Source organism: Antechinus flavipes, chromosome 3 (assembly GCF_016432865.1).
Source record: "Antechinus flavipes isolate AdamAnt ecotype Samford, QLD, Australia chromosome 3, AdamAnt_v2, whole genome shotgun sequence".
Taxonomy (NCBI): Eukaryota; Metazoa; Chordata; class Mammalia; order Dasyuromorphia; family Dasyuridae; genus Antechinus; species Antechinus flavipes.
Genome location: NC_067400.1, coordinates 534,447,625 through 534,463,017, shown reverse-complemented (window position 1 = coordinate 534,463,017; position 15,393 = coordinate 534,447,625). Strand labels below are relative to the sequence as shown.

At 34.5% G+C, this 15,393-nt stretch overlaps 1 protein-coding gene and 2 pseudogenes across 1 annotated transcript in view; 2 read left to right on the top strand and 1 right to left on the bottom strand.

Annotated features, from left to right (window-relative positions):
- The first annotated feature begins 2,895 nt into the window (after window positions 1-2,895).
- LOC127555155 (ataxin-3-like) lies at window positions 2,896-3,751 on the top strand (annotated as a pseudogene).
- Window positions 3,752-3,753: 2 nt separating this feature from the next.
- Window positions 3,754-4,254, top strand: LOC127555156 (ataxin-3-like; annotated as a pseudogene).
- A 9,597-nt stretch (window positions 4,255-13,851) lies between these two features.
- Window positions 13,852-15,393, bottom strand: part of HIKESHI (heat shock protein nuclear import factor hikeshi) — a 34,588-nt gene continuing 33,046 nt past the window's right edge. Inside the window, exon 5 of the mRNA XM_051987286.1 lies at window positions 13,852-14,682. Within this exon, the coding sequence (XP_051843246.1) occupies window positions 14,628-14,682 (55 nt within the window). The 3' untranslated portion in view covers window positions 13,852-14,627. The remainder of the gene's footprint in view (window positions 14,683-15,393) is intronic.

Sequence of the window (15,393 nt, the reverse complement as noted above, 5' to 3'; positions counted from 1 at the left end):
TGAGATACAGATACAAAAACAATCGTCTCTACAGAAAAGGACTTTCCATTCTAATGGTGAACAACCTGTACATATGTGTGTGATAACCTATAAATACATGTCCGCATATAGTATAAAGTGAATAAATACAAGTACATATGAAGTGATTAAATACAAAATAATGGGAGGGAACGAGCATTTGGAGAGATCATCACCTGCTGAAGATGGTGCTTGAACAGCGTCTTGAAGAAAAAGCGAGACTTTGAGTTTTCCAGGCATTTGGGGCAACCCGGTACAAAAGTACAAAGAAGGGAGGTTGAATAAAGTATGTGAGGAGGGAAGGTCTGATTGGTCGATGGAAAAGAGTGAGAATGGGGGCTTGGAAAGGTAGGTTGAGCCTAAGTTGTACTTGGCTTTATTTTGTCCTGGAAGCAATAGGAATATACTTGAGTTGAATAAGAAGTCACATGGCCAGATAGACACTTAAGGAAAATGACTTTGACAAGTGCAAGTAGTATGCGTGGAAGAACATTAGAAGCTGCAGTTGAATGCAGCTAAGAAGTGGGGAGAGAAGTCTGTGAGGGAAGAGAAAAGGTCAAATGGGAGAGATGTGTTTAATAGGCAGAAACCGCAAGATGTGGCAATTGATTGAATATGAAAAAGGAGGGAGAGTCAGGAGGTCGTGATAATACCGGAGCTTCCATTTGGTTGCCTTGGAGGCTAAAAACTTAACCAGAGTCACACAGCAGGTCAAAGTGTTAATTTGGTTGTGTCTGAAATAAAGCTTGAACGCCATTTTCCTCTTAGACCAGCTCTCTATTCACTAAACCAGGATACTTAGCTTAATATTTAGACTTGTAGTTTCGCTTCACTATATTTGTTATGAGGTTTTTTTTGTTGTTGCTCGATTGGTTGGTTGGTTTTGTTTTTGTTTTTGTTTTTTTTAAGACTGAAAATTGAGGCAAAAAAAGGGATATTTGTTCATTGAAAATACTCCAAGAAATGCTCAGATTTATATAATTAGAAATTTATAAAGATAGTGAAGTTTCTGGGGGTAGAGCTAAAAATGACTTTTTGCATCAAATTCACTATAACAAAATTTATACAAAAGTATCTAAGATAGGATCCCAATCATTTTGGGAATTTGTAAACCTAGTCGAGGAGATGTAAACTGGAGCAATTAAGCAGCATGACCCCAAAGAAGACAAATGAAAAGATAGACCCATCTAACATTTTTGTAGAGTTGGGAGATCTACAATTGTGGAACGACGTTTTCAGATTTTTTTGGGGGGGAGGCAGTTGATAAATTTTGATTTTTTTTCCCTCCTCTTCTTTTTGTGTTCTTTAAATTTTTATTATACATGATAACCCTCTAGGAGGGGAAGAAGGCATACCAGAATAAATTCTGGTAAGGTAAAAAGCAAAAGATATCATAAAAAAAAGTTAATAAAAAAAATGATTCAGTGGTAGTTAAAGCTGAGGAAAGGTATGCAAGTTAATACATTGTTGATGGCATATTGATCATGGAATCGAATTTCAAGGTAGAAACCATCAAGTCCAACTCTCTTATTACATGAGAGATACTTTCCTCTACATGAGGAAACTGAGCCACAGACGCGTCAAATGACTTGGGACAGGATCAGTGATCTCGTTGATCACTATCTGAAGTAGGATTTAGTTCCAAGTCTTCCTGAATTCAAATCCAACGCTATATCCTCTATAGCATGAGTGGTCCAATCATTCTGGAAAACAATTTGGGGTTATGTGGAAAAAAAGTTGTGAATTATGTGTGAAAACCTGTTAATCCTTTTGAACCATCAATTTCATTAGTGAATGTCAATAATAGAGGTCCCTTTATAATATCACAACATTCATAGCAGTGCTTTTTGTGGTAGAGAAAACAACCTAGAAACAAAGTACCGATCACTGAACAAATAATGGTTTTGCAGGGTTTTTTCAGTCTTGATCTACTCTTTTGTGACCTCATTTGGGGTTCTCTCGCCAAGGAGACAGAAGTGGTTTGTCATTTCCTTCTCCAGCTCATTTCATGACTGTAATTGAGTATTTTTGCCTCTGACAATTGATGAATATGAGGCATTTTTATGTGAAATCATTCAGAAGAGCTCTGAACCAAGAGAATAATATATACAATGATTACAATAATGTAAATGAAGAGAACACTAAAAGACAACTAAACTCTGAGTAATCAGAATAACCAACCTTGATTTCTGAAATCATGAGATATTCCTGAATTTTCCATGGGGAGACTACCACTGTGGATTGTCACCAATAAGCTGTCAGATCATCACTGGCTATGATCTTTGGCTTAATTGTTCTTCTCAGTTACCATGGAAGGATCATCCCAGATGAGGTAAGAACAGTATATTCAAAAATGACTATGATGTAAATACAAAAGGTTGGTCAATACAATTTATTTTATAAATAAGTGATCACTGATTAAATACAGTGTAGAATAATGAATAGTAAAGATAGTAAGTGATGTAGGGCTACAGTAGTGCATCAGGGAGATGTGGAAACTTTATTGGACTTTAAAAGATGGGTAAGGAAGAGTGAGGTTGGGAATGAGGGACAAAAAGAAGAAAGGATAGACAAAGACAAGATGGAGGAAAAGTTTGAGCCTGACTAGATCCTAATTAGAACTAATTCTTTGAATGTTAGAATTATTAGCTTACATTTTAACATTCTCTGAAGATCAGAACATCTAAAATTAAACATTTTCTAGCTGTGTGACCTTGGCCATGTCACTTGTCACCTGCCTCAGTTTCCTTATCTGTAAAATTTAGATAATAACATCTCTGAAAGTTGTTGCAAGAATCAAATGAGAGAATTCAAAGTGTTTGGTATAGTTTTCTGAATATAGTAAATGCTAGATAAATATTATGGTGGTGTGTTGTGTATAACTTCATGAACCCCTGAGCCATGTCCATGGAGTTTTTTTTGGCAAAGATACTGGAATGGTTTGTAATTTCCTTCTCCAGTGGTAAGATCCACTAAACTGATATTAACTGACTTGTCAAGGGATCCATAATTAGCAATTGTCTGAGGCTGGATTTGAATTCAGGTCTTTCCAACTCTTTTTATTATAATAGGTGCTACTTCAGTATAGAGACAACATTAGTGGAGGTGGAGATGGGGACAGAGCTGGAGCAAGGGGCTGGGGAAAGGGATAGAGAAGAGGCTAGAGAGGGGTGGTTTGACACTCTTCGACTCCAAACAAATAAACATGGAATCCATCTTCCATGAGAAACAAGACATTCACTCTGTGCTCAACACTGCCTGAATAATCTATTGTAAGGGGAATATGTTAGCCCTGTGGAATTATCCTCTATTGCTCATCAGTTAGATGAGGATGAGAATGGCAGAGGGAGAAGAGTCACTAGTGAATACTATCAAACATTTTTACAGCAACCTTCAGGAAATATAGATGACAATGGTTTCTTCTCTATTCAAGGTATAAGCAATGCCTTCAAAGTTTGGAATTGATCTCCAACAGCCCAGAGTATCAGAGGTTTGGGATCTATCCTATAAATGAAAGATCATTGATAAGCAAGGAATATAGTTTACAGTTCAAAAATTAGGAAAACAGTGGTTTAATCTAAATTCATTCTCGATGGGTACAGAATTAATATCAGAAATTTGCCTTATACTTTTCTTGGCTCAGTTACAACAGGAAGATTATTCCATATTTGTTAAGTCTTATTTACCAAAATGTGAAGTTGACCAGCTCCTGCAAATGATTCAGGTAAAATAAAAATGCATAGACCAAGATTCACTGAAGAATTAACTCAACTGAAAAATCAAAGAGTACAGAAAACAGACCTAGAGCAATGTTTAGAAATAAGTCATTCATGTGATGGAATTGCTATGTTAGATGAAGATGAAGAAAAGCTACAAAGACTCTAGCTTGACAGGAATTTGATAGGAAAGATGAAGTACATCTGCTAGAGCAATTCGACTTAATATGCAAGATGGTTCCAGAAATATTTCAGAACATATTCTATAGACATCAGGTACAAATTTACCAACATCTCTTACTTCAGAAGAACTGAAAAAGAAGCCTATTTTGAAAAACAACAGCCAGAACAGATATCACAACTACATGAAAAGCTAACTGCAAGTGCAGATGCACTTGACATTGATTCAGGTGACAATATGCCTAAAGAAGACATGCTTCAAGCTGCTATGAATATGTCTTTGGAAACTGTTAGTAATAATTTGCAGACTGAAGGAAAAAAAAATAAGAAACTTTTTTAAAATACCAAAATATTCATAATATTCCCTAACATTGACTCTGTGCAGATATCCTACACAAAGCTCATTTCAGAAATATGTCAGAGTAGCACAGTGTTCAGAAAAAAGTAGGAGGTACCTTGCAAATAAAAATGATAAAAAAAAATAAATCAAATTTAGAACTAAAGACTTTATCTTCCAAATACTAGCCAAAGAGGTATCAACAATTAAAGGAATAAACAATAAACAATATTTTTCTAAATACATTTACTCTCTTTTTGGAGGGTGGGCAAAAACCTCTTAAAATAAGAATTTTTTTAAAAATCTTCTGCAAACTAACTGATAGGATCTTGCCACAGGTTTTTTTCCCAAGTCTGTTGAATAATCTAATTTACTTTCCTTTCATCTTCTCACAGTTGCTTGTTTCTTAGTGCCCCAAAGGATTTACTGCAGAGTGTCACTTATCTATAGTTAGAACAGGTATAATGTTTAATGAGATAAGTCATTATAATCCAATTGTGATTTGTATGCTCTAGCTTTTTTGTTGTTATTGTTTCCATTTTATTTGACCTCAGTTTCTCTCCTATATTGTTTCATTTCACTTTATTTGAAATTAGCCTATGATTGGAATGATTTACCATCATTTCAATATTACATAAAGGGATCAATATCCTATGATTGGTGCATCCCTGGATTTGAGGGGAACCCTGCAAAAGTGAAGTGTTGAGGCACACTAGTTAGTTTGGGGAAAACACAATTATTTTTCCAGGTGCTTTATGATTATCTTTTCCATAATGTCAAAATGTTACAGCTTTTAAAGGAACATTCCATACATTATGAATGTCAAGTTGTTTCCTCTGTTGCTTAAAAAAAACGAGAGAAATAAATTATACAAGCTAGCTTGTGTTAATTTTAAAACTTAAGGTTCAAGATATATGCATAATAGATTAAACTGGGCTACCTGGTTTATATCATTCTATAGCTGCTTTTTTTTTTTTAAATGAATGGTGCTTTCTGCTTTACACACATTTGAAATGTATGGAAATATAGATAAATTCTGCTTGATCTATATTCCATTTAGCAATACAGTACAAATACAGTAATCTTGGAACACGTGAAAATATATTACTTACTAAATTATACTTAAAATCATGTTGTCACTTGAAACTATTTAGCTATAAATACAATAATTGGATGATTCAATACCCAGTGATGTTGTAAATAAAAAAGAGTTTTGTCAAACATAAAAAAAAAAGTCTTCCAAATTTTTTCCTAATACACTCATTAATTCTTAATTCTAGGAATTTTAATTCACTTTTTATTGTCTACATTGTTTTATTTTTTCCAAGAGTCAATACCACAAAGGAAAGCCATATTCTCATGCCATATAATGCCAGAAGACAACTTACATGTATTTGTAAATTTTTAGCAAGAAATATAATTTTTGTGGAATTTTGCACAACTGTCTGTTACAAGGGTTCTGGTTTTTATTCTTTTTTTCAATAGTAGTGATGTGGGGGCAGTGAAAATGTTTTTTGTTCATTGAAATTTAATAAATGATCCAAGACATATGTTTGGAAAAGGAAATGGATAAGTCATATGTGGTACAGTGGAAAGAGAGCTGGATTTGGAGCTTCTTCTTTTTTATTTATTTATTTATTTATTTTTTTTTTTTGCTGAGGCAACTGGGGTTAAGTGACTTGCCCAGAGCCACAAAGCTAGAAAGTGTTAAGTGTCTGAGTTCAGATTTGAACTCGGGTCCTTCTGACTTCAGGGCTGGTGATCTATCCACTGCACCATCTAGCTGCCCTTGGAGTTTATTTTCTAGCTCTGTCATTTCCTAGGGCATTTAACTCTTTGTGTCTCAGCTTCTTCATCTGTAAAATGAAAAGGTTGTATTAGGTCCCTTATGATTCTCTGTAATATTGATGGGGATATTTTGAGATATCCATATTTGTATTGGTTTTGCACTGGTACCTATATCCCCATTGTTAAAGCTTATGTATAGCCTGTAGTAATTTGGGTAGAGTCCCTACAGAAGATTTTGGGGAAGTCGAGGACAAGAACTATTACATAAGATTAGAAAACTTACAGAGTTTCCAATCTATACCACTGGAAGAAATACCCACACCAATAGAATTATGAAGCCATCCAAAGTTGAAGTACAATGATAGAAAATGTTAGAAAAGTCTATATTATATTAGGTGTCCTGGAGAGAGATGACATAAGAGACTGCTCCTATGTTTAATAGATTGTGTCTATAAATAATAAATATACAGCACTGGCTATAATGTGGACTCTATCATATATCTATGAAGAGAGAAAAAGCCTTAGCCTTTTGACCTCATCTTTGTAATGAAAATTGTCACCAATCACTTTTAGCCCTCCCTTTTCAAGACCCTAGTCACATAAATCTGTTCCATACCTGCTGTCCTGTTAACTGAAACATTTAAGGAAACATTTCCATGGGGATTACTTGGAGTTGTATATCAATAGTGGATGAAACACTTTCTAGAACCAATGAAAGGCAACATGGAAAGTATAAAGTAGATAGAGAACTGGTCTTGGAGTCAGGAAGACTTGAATTCAAATTCTGATTCTGATCCACATGGTCTGTGGGGCCATGGACAAATAACTTCTCAGTGCATCCCATCCCAAGCAACTTGTTTAAGGCTATCATACATTGCAGGTGAATTACAAATCTATTTTCACACTGGGAATTACCAATATTAATGAAAATACAAGACTGGACGAAACAAAACTAAAGTTCATGAAATTGCCAGAACTGATGCTATCATTCCATTCTCAAAAAACAAACCAAAAAAAACAAACCAAAAAAAAAAAACCCAAACAAACCAATATTCCTAGACTCATTGAAAGAGCAAAATGGTAATACAAGAAATTCTCACTTATCACCAAAAATTATTTTTCCTGAAAATATCAGAGGAAAAAAAATACCATTAATGACAGACTTTGCATCATTTTAATATACACTTTCAGGTATAAACCTGAAGATATCTTAATATGGCAAAAAAGTAAAGTATCCTTATACATATTTGCATAGGATATTCTAGTCTTCGTGCCAGGATTTAGAGCTGGAAAGGATCTCAGCAATCAATTAATGTTGTCTTCCCATTTTATAGATGACTGAAAGTTAGACTGGTCACTGAGGATTCTAGACACTTTCCACTAAATTAAATCACTACAACCTACTGCAGAAAGCAACATGGACAGCACATCAGGTAGATTCAGGAAGACCTGGATTTGAAGGCTGACTCAGATATCATGTAACTCTAAGCAAGGGTAAATCCTCTCTGAGGTTAAATCCCCATCTGTAAAATGAGGAATAATAGCATCTACCTCCCAAGGTGCTTGTGAGGATCAAATTAAGCTAACTTGTGTAAAATGCTTTGCAAACTTAAAAATGCTGTATTAATGCTATTATTAATGCTCTATGATCAAAACATGAGTACCATTGAATCTTAGACTTGAAAAGGACTCTCTACATCATCTAAATCCAGAGATCTTTAAGTAGAAATTTCATGGCTATTTTAATATATTTGTTCTATTGCCTAAATATTTCTTTTCATAAAGATAGTTGACGTGATTACATGGTCCTCTGAACAAATGGTCACATGATATACTTGGCTGGAAGCAGACCCATGTAGGGTGACTTGGTTTGAGTCACCTCGATGTGATAGAGAAAGGACTTGTTTCAGAGCCAGAAGATTAGGTTAACTCCTAGCTCTGAGTAGTTTATGTGATCAAAGTAGAATTTGCCTCTTTGTGAGCTTTAGAACAAGAATTATGATATTTATACTACTTCGCTCACAGGGTTTTTGTGAGAACATTTTGTAAATATTAAAAGCATAGTAGAAATGAGTTATTACTATTTGTGTCACCCTCAGGTTTGAGAAGCATGCCTCCTAAGTCTTCATAGAGAAGTCTTTCAACTCTAGAATTTTAAACACACACATACACCTCCCCAGAATGGAATAATGGAAATGGCAACTGGGGTGGGGCAGGGAGAATTATATAAAGAAATCCATGGGGGTCCCCCAAAAAAGATTGAAACTATCCTTTCCAAACCAGCTGAAGTTTTTCAAAACATAAGAGCCACATGATGGCTCCATGAATTAATTTTGCACTGCAACTGATGGAATGAGTAGAAATAAGGGCATTAGGATTTCAAATTGAAGGACCTACTTCAAATCTTGGTTCTGCCTTTCACTGGCTACATGAACTTGGGCAAATGTACTTGGTCTCTGAGTTTCAGTTCCTTATTTATGAAAAGATGGGGGGAGGGTTATATAACCTCTAAGATTCCTCCCCATGCTAAGAAACTATGATCCTTGGATTCCATAAATTTAACTTGCACAAAAGGACAACAGTTTCATTATTATATCTTAATTTTTGCCATTTTGATTTTGTCAATGTTACTTTTAGGTATCTGACAGTGCTTTAAAAATACCAGAACTTTGTCCCGTATTACTGTTTTCTTCTCCAACTTCTATTCTCCAAAATAACCCAAGAACAGAGTAGACAAAGCCGTAAAGATATACATTCAAACCTCACCTCAAGACACTTATTGTTGTATGATCCCAAGTCACTAAAACTCTCTGGGTCTCATTACACTCGTTTATAACATTAAGAGTTGGACTAGACTTGAAAAATACTTCCAGCTCTAAATCAATAATCCTACATCCCATTGTTTTCAGGATATATACCATCCAAGGTCATCATTTTTCTTAAACCGTGCATTACTGCCATCTGAAGGCAAGAGAGAGAGAGAAACTTCAGGTTTATATGATGGAAACTGTGTGGAGACCAAAACATTCCCCCCCACACACACTGTGATCTACACAAAATCAGGATCGCCTCCCCCCGACACCCACCAATGAAATTAAGCATAGTACTGTCTGTACTGACATGATTGACCCTTAGTAAATGCCTGTCTGGTACTACTGTTCTCTAAACCATTCTTATTTCCATGACCATCGTACACCAATTGCAAAGAGCATGCCACAGTTTAGGATGAATGGACTTCACCAAAGCAAATTCCCAGAAATTCTTCTCCCTTATTTTCCCTCTCCTAGGAGGGAAGAGACAGGTAGTATCCTCCTGATTTTTCCCTTCTTAGGGACTTATCTTTCTCTCTTATAACAAACTCTTTAAAGGTAGTGTGATATAGAAACTAAGTCTGCATTTATTAAGTAACAGCTATGTGCCAAGTCCTGTGTTAAGCATAAGGGATACAAAAAGTCTAACAGTCCTTCTCTGAAGGAACTTACTTTTTATTGGGAGAGAGAACCTACATGCATATATGAGTAAACAGAATAAATGTAATTAAGGAAAAGCTTTCAATCTGAGTTATGACCTCTCTGGCTTGGCAAAATCATCTCCCCTTTATACCATCTATGAAATAAACATTGCAGCGCTAATCTATGGTTCTACAATCCTGAATAATGGAAAGTCCAGGAGATATGCCATGGATTTCCACTGCAGGATAGATGGCATATATCCCAAGGAACTTAAAACAAGGTCTCTATATATCCTAAAAGTGTTACAGTTCAGTCATTTCCAGTTATGTTCAAGTCTTCATGACTCTATTTGAATTTTTCTTAGCAGAGATGCTGCAGTGGCTTTCTGCTTCCTTCTCCAGCTTATTTTATAGGAAAAAAAAAAAAAAAACTGAGGCAGAGGTCAAGTGATTTTCCCAGGAGACAGCCAGAAAGTGCCAGAAAGTTCGAAAGGCCCAATTTGAACTCCTGGTCTTGGGCTCCGGTTCTGATCCACTGCACCACCTGGCAGCAATTCCATCCTAAAAGTAGCACATTTTTTTGTACAAGAAAAAACTGCTAATGGGACAGCTAGGTGGCACAGTGGATAGAGCACCAGCCTTAAAGTCAGGAGGACCCAAGTTCAAATCTGACCTCAGCCACTTAACACTTTCCAGTTGTGTGACTCTGAGCAAGTCACTTAACCTCAGGAAAAAAAAGAAAAAACTGCTAAAGTAGGTGCTCATCAACTGAAGAATGGTTGGATAAACTTATATGCAACTAACAGAATGTATAGAATTCAGAAAACATAATTAGACTTGTATGAACTGATACAAAGCAAAGAAAGCTGGAGAATGTAGGCAAAGATTACAAGAGAAGAAAACCACACTATTGTGTAACTAAAACATGAATAATTACAGTGACCAATCTCATCCAAGAGAATGGAGGGTGATGGCAGAAATGGAATGTTGCATTTGCTGTCAGAGTCAAGACATCAACTGGTTTTCCTTGAATCAAAAGTTCAATGGGAAGAGAAATAGCTGATATAAAAACAATAGATCAACAAAACTTTTTAAAAATTAGCTGACATAAAAACAACAAAATAGAAAAACAGAGAATCTAGGTCAGGGAGCCAACAGTCGTGAGCCAGGAAGATCAGAAGATGAAGAGTCCCCAGAGGGAATTCAAGAAACCTTTGAATAAGTAATATTAAGATGAAGGGTGCCACCTAACCAGCAAAGTGCTCCAGGAAATAGACTGGCAGAAGTGTTCTCTGTGTGTGTTGGAGGCCTGGGAAGAAAAGGGATATTGAGGAAGTAAAAGGCAGAGAATTCTTTACATTGGAACTTTGAGAGAGTCTACACCTATCAGATCATTGAAACAAGATTATGCCTGGGATAACATTTCTGTTTCCAACTTAATGTCTTATTTGTATTTACCCTCAAGGGCTTGAAAAATAATAAAGACAACTTATGATTACCATTTATTTCCAAAAATTATCATTGTCTATGTTGTGGTATTTAAAGTTCAACTAATCCATTGTTCCACATATGGGAAATGCCTCAAACAATGCAGAATGTAATCTGAGCCTTCTCATCCTGTGCAATTTTCTTCCAGGTCCTCATAAATCACTCAAAGAATCCATCCAACACATTAGAAGCCCTTCCCTAGTCTTCCAAATCATTCACTAATTAATGTCCAACTTTTTGGTTGGGCAACTAGCTAGGCTAGATATTCGATCTCCTGTATTGTCTGAGACCAGTATTCTATTTTTGAGCTTGATAGAGTCACCTCAATGCCACAATGAGGCAATCCAGTAGGACTTTTGTGGAAAGTATTCAAAACTCAAACAGAAACACTCTTGACATCGTACATATCACTCAGGTCAAAACCTAGAAGCTAAATAAACTAGTAGACTGAGATTAGATGTATTAAGACAACTAAATTAATGATCATTGACAGATATTACTTGGCATATCTACTTTTTAAGAGTGAATCAGCATTTTAACAATTCTACTTCACTGCCAAATATAAAAGAGCACTTTAGATTAGCATTATTAGCAAAATAAAACAGTAGCCATAATTTAACTTAATATGCTGTTTGCATAGTAATAGAAAACATGAAAACCCAACATTTTAAATTTCACCTTTATCTTATTAAACCATTCAGTTTTTCCAAGTGTCAAACTATGTCTATGGTTAGCCTTAATTTTTTCCCTCCAAAAGTCTTAATATTCCCTTAAATACATACACAAACACACACTCATACATGCCTTAATTCTAAGGGAAACAGATGGTTCTTGTGGCAAAAAAGAACATTACTCTAAGGACAACTTTCCCAAAATCTTAAGTTTCTATGCCCAAACACACATGTAGTGCTGATATGATGCAATCAGCAGTCCTTTACCTGTTGAATTATTTGATTTAAAGCTACAATTTATGTAAGTTCTGCAAACCTCTTGTAAAGCAATTTTTATGTAATGCAAATCTGTAAGCAGACCTGGAAAAATGAGGGAAAGAGGTAGGAAAGGGACAAACCTGTGGGGGAAGGACCAGCACAAAGTTCTAGGACAGAGAAGCAAGAGCAGGAGGAGGAGCCAAGACCAGAGTGGAAAGGAAGTCAATTTAAATCAAGAGGAAGAACATTGTGGGAACTGAGATCAGACACAGACAGGAGAGGACTAGCAACCTGTAGGGCAGGAGACAACCAACACAATAACTACCAGAGACAAACAGAAAACAGGACCTGGATGTGAGGACAAAGAAGGGTAAAGGTCTCCTCTCTGTGTTGGAGATGTCAAGCCATACCACCCCCAATCGATAGTAGAGCATCAATTTTTCTAATTTTACTTAGAAGTTTTAGGGTTATTGTTTTTTCACACAGAGGTGAGAGGCCTTAGTCCCTAGCAGAAAGCAAGAGCAGAAGGAAAGTACAGTACTGTTCAATAAAATTAACAGTTGTTTTTTGGAATGTGGATTTCTTTTAGAATTCTTTACATAAGAACTAAATTTGCAAATGGGAATGTACACAATGGAAGAACTGTCTATATCTAACGATGTTCTGATTAAGAGGCAATTTGTCTGAATAAAAAAGACTATACACTACTATATAATAAAATGAACATAAATAATTTTGGGGGACAGCTAGATGGTACAACTCTATTCAGAGTACAGGCCCTGGAATCAGGAGGACCTGAGTTCAAATCCAGGAGTCTCTCCCAATTGCCTCTCAATTTAAAAAAAAAAGAAAGTAGGGTTTTTTTTGGGGGGGAAATGTGGATTTCTTTCAGAATTCTTTAGATAAAGTCAAATTTGCATAATGTGAATATACATAAAGCAAGAACTGATTGAAAGGCTTTGGTCAAAAGACTATTTGAATAAAAACAAAAGCACTATTTTAAAGAAAGGCTGAATATTTTCTCTGGAAAATTTAATCAACATAAAACTAGTCCACAGTCCAGCATCAGTGATACTTTTCAGCTTGTAACTTTTTTAACTTTCAATAAAATCTCATAATAGGGGTATAGAGTATGGGGGGACAGAGGGAAAGGTTCTATTTATGCCAAATGCTTTAAATAAAAACAAACCATTACCTTTTGTGTGCAAAGGTACTATGACAGGTAATGTTATTATCATATGAAATTTTTTTCCCATGGTCCATAGAACCAAATCTAATCAGTGCTGGCCTCTGTGTAAAATTAGGGTGATGATATTTATTATTCCTCTGAAAAGTTTAATAACTTAACATTTAAATAACAGATTTTGGTACTATTCTTAAACGTGTAAGCACTGGCAACAGAAATATAGCTCTCACCCTTGTGCCAACCAAAAGTGTATCATTTCAAGAAACTGGTATTTCTACGGTTCTTCCCAGCAAAAAGTCAAGCTGATTTTTTTACATTATGTGAAAAGATTTTCAAACTACATATTTAAATATCATAAGGAGGTAACAAATATGTCAACATAATAAGAAATGATGCTCACTAGTTTTCTCACTTAGTCATCACTATAACTGGACCAAAGCTAAATACTATAATTAGGTGCTAAAGGCTATTTCAGCTTCCTTTTCCTTCACTCTATAATAAAGAATAAATATTTAAGGTCTACAATGGTAGAACACCAATTACACCATTATGGAATGGCATAGTGAAATTAAAGCCTAGATTAGTTAAACTAATTAAAAAAAACATAGTCATATGTTGTATTGTATAGAAGTATTCTTTTATATCAAAAATACAGCCACACCAATTCTACTGGATTATCAAGAAAGACTGGTTAACATTAAGAATCTCTAAGCATAGTTGCTCTCCCATTAAATAGGCACAAAAACAATATCAAGAAATCTGGCTTACACAATGTTTATTTGTGTATAAAGTATTTTTTCTTAAAAGCATATGAAGATTTTTCAAAGTAAAAAAGTTGTTTTTTTTTATTCTTCCCGCCTTTGTGACCCTTGCAAGCTAACTCTAAACATGCAGTTAATGAATTTCAGTATTCTGCATACAAAGCATTACTTTTGCTCATTAATGAATATTATAACAACTAAATATGCAGAAAAAAAGTATGAGCTTTCAGAATACAAAAACTACAGCTACTTTTCATAACTTGAGACTACTTTAATCATAAGGAAAAAACTAGCCCATCTTACTTTCTAATACATGAAAAGTTATCTTTTTTGAAGATTTTAAAGGAGAGAAATCTACAAGAAAAATTTTGTCTAATTTCTTATTGAATCTGGAACAACTAACTTAATTTATAGAATTAAGAGAATTTATAAAAGTGATGCCATTTTTAGTTAAGTTTTATATTACACAGAAAGGCATCAAAATCATGACTTATTAAAAATCTATTTTAATTAGTTCATATTTAACCAAATCACATAAAATGCTTTTATTATTTTCGAATATGTTTTTCAATTTGTAAAGAAAAAAACAACAGTGAGGACATTTTGGATTTTCTGTTTTTAATTTAACTGTTTTTTTCTTTATTTTAATTAAAAAGAAGTTTTTCCATTTAGATTTCATTATTCCTTTATCCCCATGCTTTAGATAGCAGTTGGTTTATTATCTCCAAAATATGACAATGGTTCAGAACCCTTTAAAAATTACTTTATTTAAATCATGTTTTCCAAAAAAGAGGGTTCTGGCTTAGTCGCCTTTGAAAGTTTTCATACCTAGAAAAGAAAGCAAACAGAATTACATGTAAGAAAATTAAAATTGTATCTCCTACCATCTGCCAAATTATGTACAAGTCAAGACATAGGAAAAAATGAAAACAAGTTAGCAAATGGAAAAAGGGAGGGAACAACTACATATTAAAAAATTACAATTAGATTTTAATTATACTGGCATTCATTTAATTTGAAATTCAAAGCAATCAGGAACTAAAGTGGTAATAATGTTCATAGTGAACATGATATATTATTTGAAAGTTCACCAACATTTTACATACACTTTCTTATTTGATCCTCAAAACAACACCATTTGAAGTAGGTACTATAAGTATTACCTACATTTTACAAGTGAAGAAATTTTGTTGTTTCATTAAGTGGTTACACAGCTAATAAGAATCAGGAAGCAATATTAAAAGACAGATTTCTCAACTCCAAACCTAGGTTCTTTTCAACTCCTATGTCATTCGTGCTGACATAACTAATTATTATTAATAGCTAAATATATAAAGCTTTTAGATATATAAAGTGCTTTGCTTTTACATACATTATCTCATTCAAAATGCTATACTACAAAGTATAGAAAACATGGAATTTGAAATCACCTATGGCTATAGATTTTGTAGTAACTTAAAATTATAGAAGCACAAAAATTCCATGAAGTACCATATCCTGATTTTAACAGATCATTACTGCTTCTAAATTGTAAACACT